A 24,540-nucleotide genomic window follows, 5' to 3' on the forward strand; every position below is an offset into this window, starting at 1 on the left:
AATCTGCTTTCTAAGTTTGTACCTACATAACAGTGGTTGGGAAAACTTGGATTACCTTGTGTTCTGCAGAATAGCAACATGTCGCAGGAACCCATGTAATTAAATCAGAACCAGGATGGTAGCCTGTGTTCTTTCAGTGCTTGATATCCTTGCAGAAAGGGGTCCCACAACCTAAGGCACTTCTCCCTTAGTTACTGCCCAGTATTTCCAACCCCTGCCCAATAAACACTTTCAGTTCTACATTTCCTCTTTGGTTCAGCATCCCGACATGGAGGACAAGTGCCCTTGATATGTTCTCTTGCCCACTTGCTCCTGAGTTAAAGGGTAGTATTCCATTCAGCACTCATTCCTTTATATGGAATTTTGTATACATTTGCTGCTTGTGACAGTAAGGTCTAGTGGTAGTGAACGGGTAGAGCCAGACAACAGGCAGGCAGGTACAATCCAAGCTTTTCCTCATAGCTCTGCCAATGTACCAGAGCTGAAACCATTCTGAAATACCAATCCCAGACTTCTCTGGAGGAGCAACTCCCAGTCATGCTGACATACGTGGGTATTTTGTGATGCGGAGAAATGCATCATAAGAACTAGGAAGACTTTGCCAAATGTATGACCACATTAGGATTTGGGTCTCCTGAGATGAAAAACTAGTGCGTTTGTCCAGTGAGTAACAAAGGTCGGAGTTGCCTTACCAAGTGGGGGGCAACTCCCATCTTTTCATGTGCTGTTTATTTATACCTGTCTACTGTATTTCACTCCATGCATCTGAAGAAGTGGGTTTTAGCCCACAAAAGCTTATGCCCAGATAAATTTGTTAGTCTCTAAGGTGCCACAAGGACTCCTTGTTTTTGCTGATACAGACTAACATGGTTACCAGTCTGAAAAGTTTCCTTAAGTTAGCAGAACCTACAATGCTTGCCTGGGTTCATTTTTACAATCAAATGGTTTAGATAGCCTTAATGTGAACTTGCCTGATGGGTGGTGGAGTTTTATTCTGGTTATGTTACCAGATGTGGATTCTTGAAATAAGCAATATTGGTATGTTGCATTTTTAGACCTTGGCATCTCCTCTGCATCTTAATTTCAGCTGCTAGTTAGATGATATTGTGAAGTTAATTATTAAATATGAAGTGTTCTAAGGAATCTTTTCGTTGTTATTTTGTTTACAGCAATAATCAAAGCAGTGCCTGTTGGCACAGATGAACTCTAGAAAATAATCTCTGTTCTGTTGTTTTCCATAATAAATACTAATTTGAGATGCCTTCAGAACATTGACTTTTTAGTTCTAAAACAAACACATTTAACTTTTTGTAAACAGATTTTAATATCTCAAAACAGTTTCAAGTTTCATGTTTTCTAAAATGTAGATAGCTCCATCTGCTGGTAATATACTTTTAATACAGAATACATCTAAACTAAAATGTTTACCATTGCCTTAAAGTTTTATGTAAATAATACAAAATATTGTGACTCTTTCTGTATTATAATATACAGTACATAGTTTTTAAATAGTCTTGTCTTTGAAGTCAAGATTTTGATAGGTCAAGATACAATAGTGTCACAAGAACCTTTTAATCAACTTGCTGCTGAAACTGGAAATTGCAATAAAAGCTTCACTTACAATAGACTCTAGTGTTGAAAATAATGCTTACGAGGACACCAGTGTAGCTTTCTGTAATTTTTAATTGCCCAGATAAACTTCAATTTTTTTTCCTCATAATTTAGCTAAGACTGCAAAATTTTTACCAAACTAAAGCCTGTTTCCGCAAACACTTATGCATGTGCATAATTGATTTCAGTGGGGTTTACTTGTGTCTTAAAGTTAAACACATATGTGTAAGTGTTTGCAGGATCAGCACGTGATGGCCTGATCCAAACCTCATTGAAGTCAAATTTCAATGGGAGTTTTTTCATGGCCTTAGATAGTCTTTGGTTAAAGCCCGAAATGTACAACAGTTTGAAAAGGAAGGCATTTGTGTTCAGTAACTAAAAGTCCTTGAAATATTGTCTCTCAGCCAGGCTTTTTGTAAGCATAAGATGGATACATATTATGGAATATTTTAGAAAAAAAAATCTCTGCTTTTGCTTTTCACAGTTCCACATCTTGATCAGCACTGTGGGGTATTGTACTCTGAACTTGACACATGGGCAGACTTACAACCAAGTGGAATGTCTTGTAGATGCAGAAGTTTAATCCTGATCATCATAATTGTATCTTCATCCCCTCCGGTGATGCACGGGGGTTGCTGTTGCTAATGTACTTGGTTATATTGTGCAGCTCTCCCAGGTTCAGAGCTAGCTTTCTAAAAATGGACAGTGTTGTCCAGTACAAATACTAGACCAGCATGGTAAAGGGAGTGAGAGTCCCAGGGTCATCTCACACTGGTTTTTCACCCATGTACAATGCATGATCTATCACAACTATGGAAACTCTTGGGTTAAATATTTGTGGGTCAGTTTCATCCACTCATACTAATGGAAGCCAGTGGCATTGTGTGGGTGTACCTGAGGGTCAACTTCGGCCTTTTGTATTAATTCGGTGATTAACAGCTGTCAAATAGGGATGGTAGGGAGAGGAACATTAGGTCAAAACCTCTTAAAAATGTCATCATGCCATGAGCTGTACTGAGGAAGTTAAATGATGGTATCGATTTATGAATCACTAACTATCCTTTAGTTAACCCTATTAATTAATAACCATGCCTTTCTGTGTGAGAACGTCAGTATTTTATCTGAAAGGAATCTGAGGATATGGAGGAAATGCCAATAGCTTTTACAGTTCAAGAACTGAAAGTCATTAACACTGGGTTTTCCCAAGTCGTCAGACAAAAGCTGCCAAAGGAAACAGGAATGGACCAGAGTGGAATTGGTTGTAAATTAATAGAAGTAGGAATGCTTCAACACAGTTACTTTTGTAGATTTCTTCCGTATATTCAATTTCCTTTGGAAAGGGGAAGAATGTAACCTCAGAGTAAGTTAATTATTGGGAAAGTGATCAGAGTCTGAGTGCCCAACAGAAAGGAATGAAGGGCTGATAGTTGTTAATATCTAGCTCTTATTAAGTGCTTTGTATCGGTCAATCTTAGAGCACTTTACAAAGGCCAGTATCATTCCCTCCTTTTTACAGATGGAGAAACTGAGGCACAGAGAGGGGAAGTGATTTGCTCAAGGTCACCCAGCAGGCCAGTGGCAGAGCCAGGAATAGATCCCAGCTCTCCTGAGCCCCAATCTAGTGCTTTAGGTGCTAGGCCACATCTTCATTCTGGAGAACAGAGGATTAAAGACAGATACATGCCCCCTAACAGGTATAGTGAAGACAGAAAGAAGAGTGTTGGGTTAATGCAATGTTAGATACCATTGATAGGCCTGTGTTCTTTGAGAGCCTTACCTGTCTTATCAGTATAGCCTTGCTTCACCTGGGACAAATGTGAAAGTCGGGGAGTGGGAGGTGTCTGTCACCCACCTCTTTGATAATTTGGAGGTGGCCCAAACTATTGAGGTGAGATGTAAGGAGATTAGACTTGTGAATTCAGTGCCAGGGAAACTGTGGGTACACACAGGGAACTGTAAGTGAAAAGGCAAGGAGGTGATCAGTAATGGAGATGTACTATGGGCTTGGTTCTCTTTGCCACCCTAGCTCCTTTATTGCTCCAGCCGTGTAAAGGGACTGGAAATGGACCCTGGTGTAAGGGGAACTCCCTCGCTGGCGTAGAGCTCTTGAAGTGTCTCTGCTCAGGCCCCCTTCCTAGACCCCAGTTTAGGGGGTTTGCCAGGAATAAGAAGGGGCCAGAACCAGAACTGACTCTCCTCCTGCTGTTCTCAGCTGGCAGTCAGTCCCTGGGGGGGGCATTGCAGTGAAAGTTATGGCAGCCCTGATGCTGCTGTAATCCATGTTACCACTGAGCATTCCAGAGACACTCAGGTGGCTGAATGCTTCACGCTTCCAATGCCAGAGAATCAGGGCCTCTGTATAGATTATATTAGGGAGTGGTCTGTATTATTGATAGTAGTAGCTGAGAACAAAATATGGTGGGGCTGATTTTTTCTGCTGCCTTGCACCTGTCGTTCACCTGTACAAAGTGCACGTAAAACACTGAGTATTTTACACTCTCTTTGCACGACTGTAAATGACTACATAAAGGCAAGGCCCTGGAGATCAGGCTCTGTACCACTGGTACTTGAATTTCCCTAATTATTGTGAAGCATTTCTCTGTCAAGAGTCTTTGCTTCCCTCCTCAACAGCTAGTGTAGAGTTCACATGACAATCCAGCACTTTAACCTTTTCTCTCACTGAGAAGCCTTTTCTAATAATGTGAGCGCCTTAGCAGCATGGTAGGGAAAATCCTTGTGAGGCAGCATGTTTAAGTCATAAGTTGCATTCCTGACATTATGACCATAAACTATTCTTAGAGTACAGAGTAAGTATACTAGGCATTTGGGGTGTTAATCTGCCATTTTTTAATTGGATGTGCTTGCTTGGCACAGCTCAGACTAAGATGCCTTCATGTCAAGTAGCACCAAAAGTTCCCTGTAATATTCTCATGAAGCCTGGCTAGTCCCGAGGTTCCCAAACTGTGAGGCGCCTCCTGCCAGGGGGCAGAGAGGAATGTTCGGGGGCCACCACTGGGGAGCGGGGAGGGAGCGCCCCCCAGCTCTGCTCTGCTCCCAGCTCTGATCCAGCCCTCTCCCCAGCCTTGTCTCCCTTACCCCATCCACATTCCCCTCCCCCAGGAGCCACAGCCCCTGCTCCAGGGGAGGAATGGGCAAGGGTAAGGCGAGGTGTGACCCTGAAAGGTTTGGGGACCACTGGGCTATTTGTATATTTCCAAGCTTTCAGAGTGTTTGTACCATGATAACCATGAAAAAAGTCAGCTTTAATTTAGCAAAATTCAGCTCGTACAGAGGGAAATGGGCATCTCAAAGTGGATTCCAGATAAATATATATTAGGGCTGTCAATTAATTGCGCTTAACTCAAAAAAAAAATTAATCACGATTAATCACACTTATAAAAACAGAATACCAATTGAAATCTATTAAATATTTTTGGATGGTAAAATCTAATCAACAGGTTAACAATTATCCCAATTTACTGTACAAAGCTTTGAACAGGAATTGGTGGCACGGATCAAAGACAGGATCTTGTATTCAGTCTCCTCTTGCTTACCTTCTGTGTCCACTGTGTTAATGTCACCACTGCATGTCATCTCCAAGCTGCTTCTGAGTTCTGACACCGCTCCCCCTCCCCAGTGCCGAAGAAGAGGCATAAGACCGCTCAGCAGACCACCCAGGGTCCTTTAGGCCTGGGGATAAGAGCAGACTGCAACTGAGACTTAAGCACTCCTCTTGTGTAGCACCATTGACCCCGGCACCAAGGCAGGCCCCAGGGAGTCCAGAGCCTGAGGGAGCATCTTCTACATCTGTAGCACCATATGGTCCTGAGACCATCTCGTTAGCGACCACGCTGGAGGTGCTTGTGGCAGCAAGAGATCTGCTGAGCCTTGCAGTGCCAATGTCAACCGCGGTGCGGTGGACGACGCTCTCGGTACCAGCAACATCAGTGCAGCGCTTGGTACCAGGTCAGCCTCCACGGCCTCAAACTGCGCGTCCATCGGTATGGTTGAGGGGAAAGCCTGCAACGTTGGCTGCACTGCATCCTTCTGCAACTCGACACCGGGCTCGAGCACTGTCAGGAGCAGCCCTGCCTGGGTCAGTGGACAGAGAGTCACGACTCTGAGTCAGGCTGGGGCCTGTGTTTCCCAGCCACTCTCACTACTCTCCACTCAGGCACTCCTCCCCTGCTAAGGAACCTTCGGTGGGAGTACGTTCAAGTGGGTGGCCAGGGGATCACTGGGGCCCACCGCTAGTCCAGGGGCCTTTTTGGAATCTCCCACTGGTTTCTAAGTCATACATGAGATGTTCCTGTTCTTTGTCTTTGGAGAGGCATGGGACATCCAGCAAGTAGTGCTTCGGGAGGACCCTGTATATTGCTACTACAATCCGTCGAACCTGTTTTTTTAAAATACTTGAACAAAAGCAGAGGGTGAAGTAATCTGCAACTCATGTGGCAAATCACAGCTCCCTTCCTGCTCTGCTCCTGGGGAGAGAGCTACTCCTGCCCCTTGCTAAGCACACGTTTTAAAGGTCCAACCTGGCTCTTTATTGTTAAGTTTCTAAGGGCCAGATTCTGCCATTCTGGCTTATGTGGAGTAATACTTTACCCAATTATTTTAATGAGACAGCGCGTGGACTAAGATACCACTCCACAGGAGCAAGGGTAGAGAATTTGGCCCTAACAGAGTAATGAACAAAGGGGATTAATCTAAATTCAGCGTATATTCCAGAGTACTGGACAGTATAGGAAAGATGTTTTGTACAAAATAAAGCAACAGCTTTTTGCAAAATCTGAACTTTCAGGGAAAATAACTGTGTGAGGAAACCAGGAAAATCAGTGTGAAGTGACCTATGCATGACATTTCTTAAGGAACATATCAGAAGGATCCTCCACAGGTTAAAGTGCCCCATTTTAAAATGAGTACATTTCTCAGACCTGAAGAAGAGCTCTGTGATAAGCTCGAAGGCTTGTCTCTCTCACCAACAGAAGTTGGGCCAATGAAAGGTATAACTTCACCCACTTTGTCTCTCTAATATCCTGGGCCAACATGGCTACAACAGCACTGCGTACATTTTAAAGGCTTTAACGTTTCCCATGCTCTAGGGAAATGGATGATGCATCCAAGAATTAGTGATGGGACAAAGCAGTCTTTCATCTCGAGGTGACTAGGTTATCTCTCAGCCCCAACCGTAATGTTAGAAAGAGATTAGTTTCTCATGGGTGTTTGGTGGCCTGTGAGAAAACTTCACTTCCTAGAGAACTGGTTTTACATGACCAAAACCACTGCTGTGCTTGGCACTAGTTATTTCTCTTGTTGACAGACTCAGCAGAAAGGTCAGACACTCAAACTAATCTCTCAGCCTTCCAGGTGTGTCTTCAGGTTAGTTTAATGTACATTAGAGGGACACGGGGAGGAGACCTTGAACTACGACAGGCCGTGCTAAATCTATGTTGTAGATAAATACAGGTCTTGCATCTCTAGATCAATCCAGAACTTGGCACCAGTACTAGAGTCAGCGAAGGGAGGCCTGCTACCTACTGGCATAAGGGCATGAATCACTTTTTGTTTGTTGATTCCTTGAGTGTTCATCAGCTGGTGCATTTATCAGTGATTGTGAAACTAGGACACTTTCTTTGTTCCACTACAAAAATCCATTGTGGGGAGTTATAATATTGCACCTCGTCAGGAGAGAGAATATGAGAAATAAATCGCCGAACTCCTCAATAACTGTTTCATAAGGCAGGTGGTGTGAGTTGTGTGCATTGCCAACAATTCATTCTCCGCTGGTCCTAAAAGGTCTTGCTTTTTAGAACCACATACTGTATATTTGAGCCAGGTCCCACAGACTGGACAACGCTGAATGGCACTCTTTTCCCCCTGTGCAAGGAATGTCTCTTTTTAGCCTGACTAAAAAAAAACCTCTTTAATTATGTACAAATATATCAATCTCCTTCTGAGCACTGCTATTTATTTTGCATCAATTAGTCCATAACATATTTATTTATTTCATTTGAGGAGGATGAGTAACTTTATTTATGATCTGCAGATGTTCTAACCCATAATTTATACCTGTGGGAGAAGACTTTCTTTGACCTCCTCCCCTTACACTCGCAGACATACCATTGGTTCAGGAAAAAGGAAATTTTGACCCACCTATATAATTCTCGATCCCTTTCATAACATGTCCCCAATTTTTTGTCTTCTTTTACCTTTAACCATGGACAGGAGTGTTAGATTCTTCTAAAGAAATTATTAGGGCAAAATCCCACCCTTGAGTGCAGCTTCCACTAGAGTCCTCCAAGAGTAAAATTTGGCATTTTGTGCAGATTCATAAATTGCTTTGCAAAGGGGGCTTAAGAGCAATGCAACTACTTCTTCCCTGTGTAATTTCTACTGCCGTTTGGAACTGGAGTCTTGTGGTATCATGAGATTCACTTTTGGGTGGGTGTTTGTCACAGGCGCTGACTTTCATTTTTCCAGGTGGGTGCTCCATCCCCGCTCTGCCCCCAGTCCGCCCCTTCCCCCACCCTCACTCCGCCTCTTCCTGCCCCTGCTCCGGCTCCTCCCCCAAGCGCCTGCTGCTGAACAGCTGATCGGCAGGTGACTGGTGAGTGCTGAGCACCACTGTTTTTTTCCGTGGCTGCTCCAGCCCTGGAGCATCCACAGAGTTGGTGCCTATGGTGTTGGCATAGATTGACAGACGTTGTTTTTATATAGTAACTCATCTTCCAAAATCATAGAATCCTAGCAGATCAGGGTTGGAAGAGACCTCAGGAGGTCATCTAGTCCAACCCCCTGCTCAAAGCAGGACCAACCCCAACCAGAATGCTTAGATGTTGTATGTTTTCATACGATTAAAGGGTTTTTAGCTGGAACATGTTGATTTAGAGAAATGGAGTATATTTGAGGGTATCAGTGATAGACCAGCTGTGGTGCAGTGCTTATGCCTCTCTCTTCTGGCAATGCTGTTGACTTTAAAACTTCCAGCTGAGAATTTCAAAGCCACTTAAGGGATTTGAAAGTCCTTTTCCCATTGAGTTTAAGCTTAGTTTGCAGTCAGCAGGATTACTCAGACCCTTCAAATTAAGCACATGCATAAGTGTGTGTAGGGTTGCTGCCTAGTTTTTCATGTCTTTCTCCAGACAGAAGCAGATAGTAAGCTGAATCCTGAAGTATTTACTGAGGGAAAACCTCTCACAGACATTGACAAGATTTGCTTGAGTGAGGTTTGCAGAGTTTGGCCCACTGGGTGTAGAATTTTAATAAAGTGCATTTTTTAAAATAAAAAATACCCCAGCTTTTTCCCAACTCATGTAGTAATCCGAAGCATTTGACCTGATGTTAGACGTTCGCTAGACAAAGCAATTGGGGACAGATGCTGGAACTCATCCTCAGTTCAAATGGCCAGATGGCACACTTGAGGTATCCATGTGGACTGGAAGGGGAAAGAAATCATGGGGCAGCAAAAGAGCCACTCTGACGATGATGGAAAGCCCCAGGAAATAATAATAAATATACCCAGGGGTGTTTTGTGCCATATGAATTATACACAGTCAATTCTCTAAAATGCTTGGGGACCAAGTGGTTGTGGGATATAAGGTACAGCTGACGGGTTTTTTGCACTGGTGGGTGATGAGTGACATGAACCATTTTTATGGCCGTGGACTGTAATTGTTTTATATCATTGCAAACTTTACTTCTTTTACAATCCCGCTGTGAGTTTTAAATCAAAATAAAGAAAATAAAAAATATCCTCAGTGATACCCTCTGATAGGCCCCAATCTTGCACATGCCGAAGTTTTCTCATGTGAATAATCTCATTTACTTCAATGGGACTACTCACGTGAGTAAAGTTAAGCATGTGCTTAAGTGTTCGCAGGTTCAGAACTTAGACAAGTCATTTTTTTCAAAGAACAATTTCACTATGGGCCTGATCCAAAGTCCATTAAAGTCAACTGTAGTCATCCCATTGACATCCGTTGGTTTTGATCAAGTTCTTCTATGAGAAGGTTTGTTACAACTGGAATTGTAACGTGCATGGAAACATTTTAAGACTTGAATTCTACTTCCTTACGAGCAAATATAACTCTGTAAGTGTGAGAGTTCTATAATTGTACATGCACTTTAATATCCTCTCATTGTGACTTGTTTTATCTATCTTTTTCTTTTCCCCTCATTCTTAGGTGAATGAAATTTACCACGATGAATCCCTTGGTGTCCACATAAATGTGGTGCTGGTGCGAATGATAATGCTGGGGTATGCGAAGGTAAAAAGGCATGTCAATGAGTGCTGCATCTTAATCGTCACAATTCTGTTTCAGTGTCAGTTAATTTGGTGCAGGTGGCTTCTGCTGGACTGGCAGCAGTGGAGACGGGGGTCCTGCACCGCAGGTAGCGGCAGGGCAGTTTCTGAGAGCTACGTCACCTGTTTGCCTCAGCCCAAAACTGGTGAATTCTCTTCTCTTCTCCGAGGCCGCGTACAAGAGTGCCTGTTGTGATGCTGACACACCTGTTCTTGTGCCCCTTCCTGACTCGTTTCTCACCAAACGCCAACAGCTGGAAGATGAGGGTAACTTTTGGTCTCTCTCAAGCTGGGAGGATGTAAGCCAATGAAATGCTCCTTATGCAGAATATCCCTTCTCCTGTGATACCAGTCCACTTTGTTCAAATTCTCCTTCACGCTACGTATGCTGGGCTTGATTTGGCCTACATGGTGCTGAGGGTTTTAGTCTGCATCCTCCTTAATACTTGGGTGGCAGCTGTGACTGAGGAGATATGCCCCCCAGGAGAGAACAGTCTTCATAGGAGCCCAGCTGCATGAGAGATTCTCCTAATATGTGTTCTGTCTATGTCCTTCCCTTGCCAGTGCCACCTACTTTAGGGATGGGCAGAAGAGCCCCCTTGGCAGAATGGGTTGCTGATGCCTTGTACGATTGCAAACCCCTCTGGGCGGACTTTGTTTCATCAGAGTCCACTGCCTGAGTGTGATGGGGTAGACTACGACCAGAGGTCCCCTGCTGGAGGCCTCAGGGACCTGCCACACCCATCCCAGAAAAGGAGCAGTGGAGGGAAGTCCTCTGGGCAGCCTAGCGAGACAAGGGGAGGCCAATCAGAAGGAGGCTGCAAAGGGCTAGCCAAGCAGAGAAGCTGTAGGCAGTAACCAGTCAGGACCCAGGAGGGCCATATAAAAAGGAGCTGCAGAGCCAGAGACAGTCCCTCGCTGGAGCCAGAGGGGTGCAGCTGGTGTTCCTGGCTGGCCAGAGGGAACTGCAGCACCATGGACAGCTCAGTGCTGGCAGGGACTGGGGGACCCCGCCCCCCATAGGCCACTGGGGAAGTGGCCTATAATTGGAGAGCAATAAACTCCCAGAAGAGGAACTGAACTGTTAAGAGGCCCAGCTGCAGAACTGTGGCCAGAACATACCAAGAGGGGAAAACCATTGCCTCCAGGGAGGAAGCCCTCGGGGTAAGCCCAACACCAGAGCTGGGACTGTTTAAAGACTGCAGACACATGACCAGAAGGGGCACTTGTGAGATGTAGGTGCTACGCCATTACACTGAGTTTCTGCCAGCAGAAGACCTTAGTGAATCAAGCCAATTGCTGTCAAAGCAAAGGATGTCTTCTTTGCCATTTGCAGCATGCCAGCATATCCTCGCCATGTCGATAATTAGGAAGTTATTTCCTTTTTACAAGAACAGTTTGTGCCTCCTTCCCTTCCCCCCAGATCATGCTGAGCTCCCCCATGGTCTGCCCTGGGTAATCTTAATATATTTTACATTGATTTTCCTCTTAAAAAGCACTTAGAGGGCTTTGCAACAAATGCTTATTACATTATTCAAAAGCCAAAAGGAAGCATCCAGGTCTGTTCCATGTTTGGTAAAGCTCCCATCCTTCCATTTCAATGGGGCATTAAGCTTAGGTAGGTGAAAAGACCATTTCTGTGTTTCCTTGATGGTTAAATATTACTCTGAACACACAGAGCTTGTGTATATAGTGTAGCAGGAGCCAGACAGGACTCAGAGGGACCAGATCTTCATCTGGTGTACATCAGCGTAGGTCCATTGGAGCTACATGGATTTGCCCCAGCTGAAGATCTGTCCCGTATGTTTTTTATCATTTCAGACTTTCTTTGCAGATTACCGTAGACTGTGTGTGTCCCTGCACTCTAGTTTATCTTAAGCAAATGGCACATTCTCTTCTAGCGGCTTAAAATGTAAGCAGCTCCCAGCTGTGGGATTAAAATTGTCCTGGTGTACTAGCTGTATCGTTTGTGTGTTTGCCCTCCACATTACGTTTTATACAAAAAGACTGTTATTTTTATAAAGAATATAAACACTTGTGGTGTTTTCTGAAAAGTCCCTTACGTGCAAGCCAACAAAACTGGCCTGATGGCCTGCAACCAAACCAGGGGTGCTGGCAGCTGGGAGGAAACACCTTGTTAATGATTCTCTCTGACTGCCCTGATTCCCCATGACCTTGGCTTTTGTGTAGTCATTAACACTTGTGCAGAGTCCTTGTAAAAGGCCGTTGTTCTGATGTGGTGGCTTTTTGCACCCACTTTGCTCAGGGGCAAATGACGGCACCAGTGTGCAGACAGTGGTGAATCGAGCCCACGGGGAATATTGTACATGAGCTGTGGAGCAACTCGATGGGGCAAAAGGCTGGCATGAGCTGGGGAGGAGTGAAAAGAGTGATTGCTCAGTGCTCTGAGAGGAGCTCCCTGGGGGCTTGTCCAAAGGGTGTGTGTGACAAGCCAGGCTGTGAATCTACAGCACACTAGCTTGTCGCGTACTAACTCGGTGTCTGGACCCTGCTATAGCGCACTAAAGGCTCCAGGGTGTGCTTTGAGACACTACAGAACTCTAGTGCACTGTAGCACGGTCCAAATGGTGAGTTAGTGCATAACAAGCCAGTGTGCTGTAGATTTGCACCCTGGCTTGCCATTCACTAACTCACCTTGTAGGCAAACCTTACGAGAAAATAATTGTTTTAAATGTCCTGACGCCAAGTTCAGGGAACACACCGCTAAGCTTCTTGATTCGCATTTATTTCTCTCTTCTAGTCTGTCAGCTTGATTGAAAGGGGAAACCCCTCAAGAAGCCTGGAGAATGTTTGCCGCTGGGCCTACCAGCAACAGAAGTCGGATCCCAATCATTCTGAGCATCATGATCATGCCATTTTTTTAACCAGGCAAGATTTTGGGCCTGCTGGTATGCAAGGTAAAGCAACCAGTCTGTAGCAGAATTATTTGTTATTTAATAATGCATGAAAGAAAGGGGGGAAATGTGAAAGTTGTGTTGATTGATCTGAAAAAATTAGGGAGCATAGGTTAGGATTCAGCAAAGCACTTAAGCAAGTGTTTGAACTAATTTAGTTAAAACAGTGCAAACCCCTGTAAGACACTCATATTCCAGTTTAACATCAACACCAACTTAAGCTAAATGGTAACAAACCCCACTTAGAGAGAAGATTTTCCCTGGAGTGGTTTGCATCAGTTCAACTAAATCTGTTTAAAATCACTCCTCAAGTTAACAGTGCAACTTTCTCTTGTAGACATATGTATTAGTTACATATGTTAACCAATCATGGAGCAGCAACAACTTCATGTGGTTTATGTAATGGACCACTGTGGTGTCAATTGTACATTTCTTTGTAAAATTCACATTATCGACTAGCACAAACCCACATGAGGTGAAATACACTTCCAGTACCCATAGCTGTTCATGAAAAAAGCACCATGTTTTGAATGCCCAACTTGAGACACTATGGGCTTTATTTTCAAAGGAGCCGAACATCTGCCATTCTCCTTAGTTGGAGCTGAGTTCTCACCACTTCTCCCAACCAAGACTAAGGTGTCTCAAGTCAGCCTCCCAAAAACTGGAAGACCCAAAACTAATAGGTGCTTTTGAAAAATTTGGCCTAAATTTGTACGTCTATCCTAATAGATGAAGGTGGAGATTTTCTCCCTTGAGGAAGACTTCAGACGTTGCTGACAAAAAGACAGACAACATGAAAAGGGACCTAGACTAAAACTGAAAATATTAATATCAGCATGACAAAAAAGGCTATTGTTGAAAACTTTGCCTCCAAGTTAGACTGGAACATCATTTCATGAATTTTGGTGGTAAACACGTAAATGTCTAGAGAACAATGTAGATTGCTAATAAACCAGACATGGCTTTTAGGTTTGTCACAGCACTTTAATCTGTGTGGTAGTCATTTTAATGAGAAAAACTGCTTTAAAGTGGGTGGAGAAATTGGACATCAAGACAATAACTACGAAGGAATCCAAGACGATCACATTCCAAAAGAAGTTCATCAACGTCCTCTCCCACTCAGATACAGATGGACGTTTGCAGCTGACCTAGCCTGATCTTGCTGCAGGGAAGCATATAGCTAACTACTCCTTCACAATGGGTCTTTATAGGCAAAAACAGTAAATCTTGTGGGTTATCTAATAAAAAAAAAAAATGAAAGGAAACAAACCCAAACTGTATTGCTCTCAACAGGATACGCTCCCGTCACTGGCATGTGTCACCCTGTAAGAAGCTGCACTCTCAACCATGAGGATGGGTTTTCTTCAGCTTTTGTAGTTGCCCATGAAACTGGTCATGTGTAAGTCTTACTATTACAACCTGAGCAACATAAAGCACGGGGCTTCTTCTCCTGCTTGCACAAAACAGTTTTATTCTCATGGGGGCTATGCGCATGGCAAATCTCCTTTTATTTCTTATTCCTTTGGCATTCACAGGAGCTTTAATCAATGAAGAGGTAAATGCGGGACAAAATCTTATCTTGTAAAATTCCATGTGGTGGACTTTTATATCTAAGTTAAAAATGGAAGGCATTGGAATACTGTTTTGATGCATTGCATTCAACAGTGACTGGTTTGTCAAGCGACACAGACTTCTACCTGTTGCTTCACCAAATGCTATTATATATTTATCAGCTGTGGCAAATTTCGGGGAATTAAGTCTGGAATGGTTTGTTCAATAAAATATCTCCGTTAGCCAGCTGGATGAATTAGTGTCACTCAGAGTCTGATTTTTAAAATTAGTAGTCCAGGTTCCTCACTCATGTGGTAAATGAGTGTGCAAAAGTGGACACATGATTTTGGGAACAAGTGGTCCTCTATTTGTGATAAATGGAGATTTATCTCTATTTGCCTGTTTGTTTTAACATCAAGAATATAAGCATGGATCATCCTAAACTTAGGGTTTGTCTACGCATGGAGTTATTCAGGAATAGCTATTCCATTGTGTCTTAACTAAACTAGAATAACATACTCTTAATCCAGAATAAGTGTGTCCACACATGGGTTACTGAGGAATATTTATTTTGCTTTAAATTCACAGCCTACCTTAATCTGAATTAACTTTCAAGTGTAGATAAGCCCTTTGGTTTCTGTTCAGTTAATTAAAAATAAAATCAATGAAGAGATGCATTAAAGAAACAGTCTTTCAGGAACTCTTTAATGTCCATCCATGGGTATTTTGTCATTAGCAGAGAGTCCCATTTAATGGTATTTGTAGGATGTAAAAACAAAATCCCTTTTTAACAAAACTATGCAGTGTGTGAATTGTTTAACCCCCCTCCCCTGCCTTTTTTGGTGTGAACAACACAGATTTTGTAGCGTCTGACAGCTGCTCTTTGTTTCAGGCTGGGAATGGAGCATGACGGGCAAGGGAACAGGTGTGGGGATGAGACCGCTATGGGGAGCGTCATGGCTCCCTTGGTGCAGGCTGCCTTTCATCGTTACCACTGGTCCCGGTGCAGTGGCCAAGAGCTCAAAAGATACATACAGTAAGGACCTGTTGGTGTCTAAGTGTAGTTATTCATGAAATAGCACTTTGTGCTGTCAGATCACATGCTTCCTTCCATTGTACTCAGCAGAGGAGAGAAAGAGGGAAATCTCAGGACAGGGAGCAACATGATCCCCTGACCCCTGTGAGCTGCAAAAGCTCCTTTCTGCAGGCCCAAGTGGAATTGGGGCATCTGAGGTTTTGGAGAGATGTCAGGCTACTGGAAGATGGAGCCACTCTGTGTGGCTGATATGCTTATTGCAATGCCATCTTCCCCCTGTGGGATATTGATCACCCTTGAATGTCATGGGGGGAGCAGAGAGCACTTGGCTAATGGCAGCATGGCTGTCGAGGGAGCGTGCTGCGTCCTCTCTGCTGACTCTTGCCAGAGATTCAGTACCTTTTCTGCCCTTTAGATCCCTTCTGTGCTGGGGAGAAGAGTAACAGGCCTCCATTTGAGATGGATTCATGCTCGTGATTTCTAAATTTAAATAGGAATTCAATCTTAAAAGGTGCCACTGCAAATGAATATGCCTGCACTTTAACAGAACATCAACAACCAAAACAACAGTTGCATTTCGAGGTACAATCTCTTACCAAAAAAAAAAGTCACTTTCCAAATCTCCTTTCTGGCAGCCACATCGCTTCCATCTTGACTTTTTTAAAGACGCGCTAAGTCAACAGCAACAATTCCTCATAAAGGGCCTGATCCAAAACCGCTGAAATCATGGGAGTCTTTCCAGTGACTTCAGTGGACTTTGGGTCAGGCTCCTCGATTTTGCAAACTCTAAAATTTTTGTGAATACAATACTCCCTTTGACTCAGTGGGAGTTTGTGTATTTGAAACGATGACAGTATGGAGCCCTGAAAGCAGAAAAGGGGAATTGCAAAATGGCTAGAGAAAGAGGAAAATCTTTAAATTTGTACATATATGAATATATATAAAAGCACAGCAGGATGGAGAGTGATTTTTAGTGCCATTTTGACATTTTTCCTTATCCTCTTACTGTTGCATACCTGAGACCTCACACAATTCCCATTCAGTCCTGACTCACTGATCTAAATGGGAGTGTTGCCTGAGAGGGAACTAATTCAGGGCTTCGCAAACTGGTCCATTGGCTCTGTTCTCTGCAAACTCATCTCACCTGAGACATGACAAACTCACTAAACCAAATATATCTTACAGATATTTATCTATAAAGAGTACCGTGTAAGGTATTTACAGAAAGCTTGTAACTTGTCAAGATTCATAACTGTGAGATGTAGTTATGGGTAATATTTAAGGAACCATGTATTTACACTGACAGGATGCTTTATGGACTTGGGAGTAAAAAATTAGTCACCAGGGGATAATGTGTCATGGTGATGGCCCATTCAGGCAGGAGAGAGTTGTCACCCCAGCCTGTTTAGCTGGTGATGCAGTGCAAGGCACAATTGTTTCCCCTTGCACAATACTAGGATTTTTGATGAGAAGCCATCGGAGGCCACTTCAAACAATCAGAACCCCTTGGAGATAAAGAAAAGGAACTTCACAACAAGACAGGGGTGGTCCTGCCTGTGAACAGAAACTAAAGGCTGCTTTTAGTATAATACAGAGATGGGCAAAGCTCTCTGTATCCATTCACTGAGGACACCCATTCTGGAGCAGGGATGTTTTCATGAATGTTTGAATCCTGGTTCTTGGGGAACCAACCATTTCTGCATTTCTTGGAGGAAAACCTTCTTTGTGAGGTAGGAAAGGTAATTATTAGTGTAGACCTAGGTTTGCATTTTATGATTTTGTTTTCTGTTGTAACCATTTGTTTCCACCACTTTCTCTGATTTCTAATTAAACCTTTAGTCTTTCTTAAATAAACCTACTTTTGTTTTATTGTAAGTGCTCACAAGTGCTGTGTGGTTTACAGAAGCAGTGGTTTATGGCAAACTGGGATACGTTGCTCCCTTCAGGGCAAAGGATTTGGGATTTCTGTGAGTAGTTGGTGTCAGGGGCTGGATATCACAGGGGAATGATTCAAAGGGACTTGAGGACTGGGATGCAACTCTTGTTAACCTGCAAGGCAAAGACATAGCCCAGGGGAGAGCGCTTGAAAGGCAGGTAGTGTTAGGGAGCTAACTCCCAGCCAGGCCCAAGCAAGACTCCCTCATGCTGAAAATGGGATAACAAGGAAACTCCCAGTCCTGGGTACCCCAAGAACCATCACAATATTATTATCCCCTGTTCAGTTAGAGTCCTGTGTTGTAGTGAACACACATTCTAATGGATGAGAACAAGCAGTAATAACTATGTGGGTTGGAAAATATCACTGAGTATTCTCATGGGCTTTCTGTGTTTCTCTTCCCACAGCTCCTATGACTGTCTCCTTGATGACCCCTTTGAACACGATTGGCCCAAACTTCCTGAACTGCCAGGAATCAATTATTCCATGGATGAACAATGCCGCTTTGATTTTGGTGTTGGCTACAAAATGTGCACAGCGGTATGTCCAGAGTGGTTGTTCTAAGGATTAAAATCATTTTATCTAGTTGCTTTTGACCCTTTTCAGTAGCCATAATTTTTTTTTTGAGGGCTGCGGGAGGCGGAGTGAATTGAAACAGCCTGAAGTGCCAGTAAAATGTGTATCCAGACTCATTTAGGACCACTCTGGGGGGTTCATGAAAATGTAGGAGCCTATAATGTCTAGTTTTACCAAAATTGATAGTAATTCTCATGGAGGAACATCAGTGTGGTGTGTTTAAATCATGGTAGTATTGTAGTCAACTTAGTGTTAACCAGTGTTTAACATTAATGAAATGTGATGATAGTTAATGCCCTGATTGCTGCTATGAACAATATCAGTAACGTGATCGTTAATCTCATTGAATAAATGTCTTGGTCTTGTTAATACATTTCAGTTTCGAACCTTTGACCCATGTAAGCAGTTGTGGTGTAGCCATCCAGACAATCCATACTTCTGTAAGACTAAGAAAGGGCCTCCACTCGATGGCACAGAATGTGCCCCTGGGAAAGTGAGTATATTATGTTTTCAGTATCTATTTATTTTAAACTGTCAGGATAGATCTCGTGTGGGGGCTTCATCCCAGAAGTTCCCTGACTTCAGTGGGAGGAATGAGGCCAAGGTCATGAAGAAGGAGGAACTATACAATGTGCACTGTTCAGGGCTCATCTTAGGAACAATTCAGATTGTGGTGTGCTTTATGAAATGGTGTTGGAAGCCAGAAGATCGAAGCCCAACTTTAGAGCTAACCTTGCATCAGTGTCTTCTTGTGGGCTTTGCATTACGTTTTTGGAGTCTTGTTTCATCTGAAAACTGCCCAGAAAGTAGCAGTGGGAAGCCACTGTAGCAGACTTTGCCCTTACTCTGGGATTGAAGTAGTTACTCTTAAACGGTGGTGCTTGCGGTCCAGACATCCTGTGGCTAACAGAGTACTAATGTGCCTGGATTAACTGTTTTTCTTTTAATATCTCCAGTGGTGGGTCCCTGATTTTTAACTCTCATTTTTAATTAGCAGCTTACATGCCTAGAAATGTTTGTTTAGCAAATTCTGTGTACTTTGAGATACAGAGAAGCTGCTTATGCCATAGCCAGCAGCAAAAAGTGCACTGTCGGATGACTAACCCTCTATCTCAGTGTAAATGGACATTAGAAACAGTACAGTATGAGCAAAAGGTCCTACGCTGCTCTTTGGCGTTGTATCTTGCAAAACAAAACAAAAAAATTAAAATGCTGGTGCTGAATGGAGGCCAAAAAGAAACAACCAAAGAGTCTGGTCAGGCTAACTAAGGGCTGGATTGTATCCAGCTCTACGTGCTGGAGCCAGGGAGGAAGCAGGTGTACAGCGCATGCACGCTGCCCCGCTCTGCCTACCTGTATTGCGCGTCACAGCACAAAGGGTGAGCAGCCTCCACAGGTCTGCTACTCCCCTCCTCCTTAAGGCTCTTCCTCCATCGGAGAGCGGCGAGTCTGAGGCCTAGTCTGTGCCTAGGGCAGTGCACCTACAAGCTGCCCCTTACAATGGGTGATTGTTACAGGAAAATCCAGCCCTGAGCATTGTTCGTAAGGTTGCTGTAATTCCACTTGTTTATTTCTCGCCCGGGTCTCCTCAGTGGTGCTATAAAGGTCACTGTATGTGGAAGAACGCTAACCAGCTGAAACAGGATGGCAACTGGGGATCCTGGACAAAGTTTGGCTCCTGCTCACGGACCTGTGGTACCGGCGTTCGCTTCAGAACACGCCAGTGCAACAATCCAATGTAAGTCTGGAAGACTCTCCTGAACTGGCATTTCCCATTGGTCTGGAGTTTTTATAGGTGTAGGATGCAGTGTGAATGACATTCACACCTGGGCAAAGGGACTGCCACAGTTCTGCAGTGCAGCAGGAGTGCAGTGGTTTTACTGTACATGGGCTGGTGGATACCTGCAGATAGGGCACACAGGGACGCCACACACCTGAACTCAGTGGAGCTGGGCTCCATGCCAGTTCTGCACACAAGACAGTGGGTGAGTTGAGCATTGTGGGGAGGGCATAGGGAGTCACAGGGTTGTGGCCATTGGGTCTGAGATTACCTGGAGCCAGTGCTGCAACCTTTGTATAGAGGGGCTATTCCAGTGATTTGTATGGGCACCATAGAGGGGCTATAAAGTTACAACGTACCCCGTCCAAAGAACTGGACTGACTTTTTATTCCATTGACTCTAACCCCCCCGCAACCAGTCTCTTTGCAGAGGATTGGGAGGATGGGATCATCTTTGGAGAATTCTAGAATTTCCAGAAACAAATCACTGACAAAAACATCTACATGATATTAGGAAATGTAAAAGAGTGGAGAGAAGGTGGAGTGTGGCATCTACAGCCTGCAAGACCTATTGTTAGATGACAACTAATGCAAGAATTTTCTCTGTGTTTCAGTTACGTTATCTGATTATAAATGCGCACACACCATTGCATCTGAAAAAGTTCCCGCTTGGGCATGGGCTTGCTGCACGTTTAGTTACCTGACCAGCACACGCACATGTCACTTTGCAAGTGTGAACGCGTAGCTTTGCAATTTACTTGTTCTCCCGGTGTTTTTACAAGCTCACCCATTCCACCGGCCTTTGAAAATTTGGCCCTGAAAAGTAAGATGAATGCTTTGCTGTGGGACGCTCCTCTGCTCTTGCTGTAGCTGTTTTTCACTCCACTCCTGATGTTCAAGGGTTTTAAAAGCCTTTTAAACCTTTTTCCCCCTTAGGCCCGTCAATGGTGGTCAAGATTGCGCCAGTGTCAATTTTGAGTATCAGCTTTGCAATACAGAAGAATGTCCAAAGCACTTTGAGGACTTCCGAGCACAGCAGTGTCAGCAGCGTAATGCCCATTTCGAGTATCAGACGAGCAAACACCACTGGCTGCCCTATGAGCACCCTGATTGTAAGTGCAGTTACACTTTTGTGTTTAAACCTCATCGCCTGCAGGGATCTCACTCTGCTGTACAGCACATCGGGATCTGAAGGTGGTGTCGGGCCGCTGCCACTTCCAGAAATAATAAGTATTAAAATGTAAGTAGGTGAGAATAAAAAGAGGAGAAATGATGGTCCAGAATGAAGTGATAGTGGGTGTAACCACAGAGACACTGCTGTAACCCCCCAAGCCCAGCCTACTCACAGCTTTCCCGTTGGTGTGGATTTGATTCTGCACAGTGCTGAGGGCTCTGAGCTCCTGCTGTGGGAGCCAGTGGGAATTGAGGGCACTCAGCACAAGCCCTGTTAGGGTTAGGGTGTGACAAGGTTCTGCTCAGATGCTCGAAGGCTCTTCCTAGCACTGATGTGCATCCCTCCCTCATATCTACATGAGAGTGACAGGTGGGGCTTGGCTACACTTGCAAGTTAGAGCACATTAAAGCAGCCCCGGGCACCCTAGCTCACTCCCTGTCCACACTGGCAAGGCACGTAGAGCGCTCTGACTCCACGGCTTGAGCGCTCCTTTTACTCCACCTCGGCGAGAAGATTAACACTTGTTGCACAGTGGCTGAAACGCCCGGGCGTCAGCGTGAACAAGGTGTTGCATTACTGCGCTCTGATCAGCCTCTGGAAACATCCCATAATCCCCTTAAGTCAAGTGGCCACTCTTCTCATTGTTTTGGAATCACTGGAGGAATGCAGACATGCCATTTGAAAGCTCTGTTTCTGACAGCCGGCTGCTTATCTGCTCTGAGACAAAGCAATCATTACTTTGGAATGCTGGGGGGGGGCAGGGGGAGGAGAGGTCTGCTGCTGTCTGAACTTACAAGACAGCATGCTGACATGCTCTCAGGCCCCCCATAAGCCCACTCTCTCTCCCCCCACATACACACAACACACTCCCTGTCACACTCCACCCCACCCCCATTTGAAAAGCACACTGCAGCCACTTGCATGCTGGGATAGCTACCACAATGCACCGCTCTCTGTGGCTGTTGCAAGAGCCGCTAATGTGGCCACGCCAGTGTGCTTGTAGCTGTCAGTGTGGACAGACTGCAGCACTTTCCCTACTGCGCTCCACGAAGGCTGGTTTAACTCACAGCACTCTACATCTGCAAGTGTAGCCATGCCCGTTGTCTAATCATTGCTGGTGCTCTCGTCCACATTAGCTAAAATTAACAAATGTGCTGTCCTAATGGCATTGCTTTAAAATCTCTTCAGTATTTTTTCCACTTTTCTATACTCCCCAACCAGAGCCTAGCAGACCTTGTCTATTATTAACACCAGTTAACCTTTCCCCTTTCGGTTAATTATAGTGAACAATGGCAGATGCAAATATAAAAATTGGATTGTCAGACCAGCAAAAGGTACCACAGAACTCTCTGGGTTGCTGCCAGCAATTTGTTCTCTATGTTTTATCTTGTAGAATACAGTTTTATAGTATTTTGAATATGAAATTAGATGACATCTAGAAATATGGTTAGAGCTGGGGGGTTTCAAAGGAACTTAAGGGAGTTAGGTGCCTAATTCCCATAGGCTCTTTTGAAACTCCTGGCCTAGATTATTCTGCCACTCAGCAATATCTTATACTGACCCTGCCTTTCAGTTGGGATCAGAGCGGATAGCTGCTTTTGGAATAGTTTCAGGCCTAGTCCTGTGCAATCCTGTCCAAGGGAGTTGATTTCCATGAGAACTGAGGGTGCTTAGCCTCTCAAAGGACTAGAAACATTACACATATGAAAGCTAATAATAATAATTAGTGTACCTCATGCGGAGAATTGAGCACCAAGCATCTGAATTCAGGCACAAGGTTTCACAGCTGTCTAAGGCTCCTTTTTATTTACCCCATACAGCATTCCTGTTGTTACTGATTTAAAACTTTGTGGGGTTTGGTTGTTTGTTTTCTAAAGCATGTTTGGGTTGTTGAAATACACACAGTTAACACTATTTCCCTGTTATTCAGCCAACAAAAGATGCCACTTATACTGCCAGTCCAAAGAAACTGGAGATGTTGCTTATATGAAACAGCTGGCACATGACGGGACTCGCTGTTCTTATAAAGATCCATACAGCATTTGTGTGCGGGGAGAGTGTGTGGTGAGTGAAATTTACTTATGATTGTTTTGTTGATTGTACAGCGTTATTGGATAATCATAATTAGAGCTGGTCAAATACCGTACTATTCAACAAACAGCATATGATATGGATTTTATGAACATGAAATGTTCACCAAATCATATTTTCCAGGAGCCCCCAATTTTAATTAAAATCATAGTTATACTACAGGTTTATTTCTTACAAATACTCTGATTGTCTAAATAATTCTTTTTAAGCCAGTTGCTTCTACTGCTTTTTTGATTCATTTTTGTGTGTAATAACAGCTTAATTGATCACCGTCCTCTTCAAATATGTTAAGGGCTCTTATGAAGAGGACGGTGATTAATTGGTCTCCATGTCCACTGAAGGTAGGACAAGAAGTAATGGGCTTGATCTGCAGCAAGGGAGATTTAGGTTAGATATTAGGAAAAACTTTCTAACTCTCAGGGCAGTTAAGCTCTGGGATGGGCTTCCAAGGGAGATTGTGGAATCCCATCATTGAAGGTTTTCAAGAGCATGTTGGACAAACACCTGTCAAGGTTTACTTGGTCCCACCACAGTGTAGGGGCTAGACTTGATGACCTCTTGAGGTTCCTTGCAGCCCTATGTTTCTATGATTCTAAGTGAAAAGAAATTCTGCCTGAATTTCTCTGTTGCCTGTTCCTTTTTTTATAATCCATTTTAGTAGTGGGTTTAATACAGAAATCCGTTCATAGCTTTCACTGTGTTATTCAATCTCAGTCTTTCAAGTATTTTTATATTTGATTACATCAGTTGTTGGGTGAACTTTCCTTTCCACAGTGATATTTATAATGGGGAAAATAAAAAACCCAATGCTCCTCTTCCTCTCCTCTCTCCAGAAAGTGGGCTGTGACAAGGAAATCGGTTCCAACAAAGTTGAAGATAAATGTGGGGTCTGCGGTGGAGATAATTCTCATTGCCGAACGGTCAAAGGGACCTTTACCCGAACTCCCAAAAAACCCGGTAGGCTGAGCACTTTCATGCACCCAGATATATTCCATGTTGTCATTAGTGTTCATTAATATCGACTGGTTAGAAAAACGTATCCTCGCCTGCTTAAACAAAGTTGCAAGACTGTATACAAAAATAGGACGTTCTTTGACAGCAAAATGCACATGTTTTAAAAACATTAAATATGAATTGTTTTTGTTGTTTGAAGGCCCTGTTAAGACAACCTGGCTAAACTAGAATATCTAATATCCCTGTGTAGGGCATATTTAGTTTTTCAGTCAGTCATAAGATGGCTCTAATCAGTGGTAAAAATGTGATCGTTGCTAAACAAAAATAACCTGTAAGGCTAATAGAGAAACCTGGAAAAAAGATCAAGACCCTAACCCTATTATTTTCCATTTCTGGTTAGCAGATTTAGGGACAGATCCTGCCCCATTGCCACCAGTTGGGCCTGCTTCTCAGTTACACTAAACACCCCTTTACGCTACTCTGGCAGCATAAAGGGGGTATAGGTATAATCATCCTTGCTTTAGCACCTCTTTACTCTCTCAGAGGTCTTAGTATATATGAGAAACAGGCCCAATTGATTTCAGTAATAGAGGATTGGGGCCTTAGTGTGAC

At 43.8% G+C, this 24,540-nt stretch overlaps 1 protein-coding gene across 1 annotated transcript in view; it reads left to right on the forward strand.

The window, feature by feature from the left end:
• Positions 1-24,540, forward strand: part of ADAMTS3 (ADAM metallopeptidase with thrombospondin type 1 motif 3) — a 187,216-nt gene that overhangs the window by 142,420 nt on the left and 20,256 nt on the right. Inside the window, 10 exon segments of the mRNA XM_084625921.1 lie at positions 9,798-9,881; positions 12,678-12,834; positions 14,125-14,230; positions 15,275-15,418; positions 17,762-17,894; positions 18,310-18,423; positions 19,523-19,668; positions 20,646-20,821; positions 22,814-22,947; positions 23,808-23,931. Coding sequence (XP_084482047.1) covers positions 9,798-9,881; positions 12,678-12,834; positions 14,125-14,230; positions 15,275-15,418; positions 17,762-17,894; positions 18,310-18,423; positions 19,523-19,668; positions 20,646-20,821; positions 22,814-22,947; positions 23,808-23,931 — 1,318 coding nt within the window.

The sequence above is a fragment of the Lepidochelys olivacea genome (genome assembly GCF_965140295.1).
Source record: "Lepidochelys olivacea isolate rLepOli2 genome assembly, chromosome: 4".
Classification (NCBI taxonomy): Eukaryota; Metazoa; Chordata; order Testudines; family Cheloniidae; genus Lepidochelys; species Lepidochelys olivacea.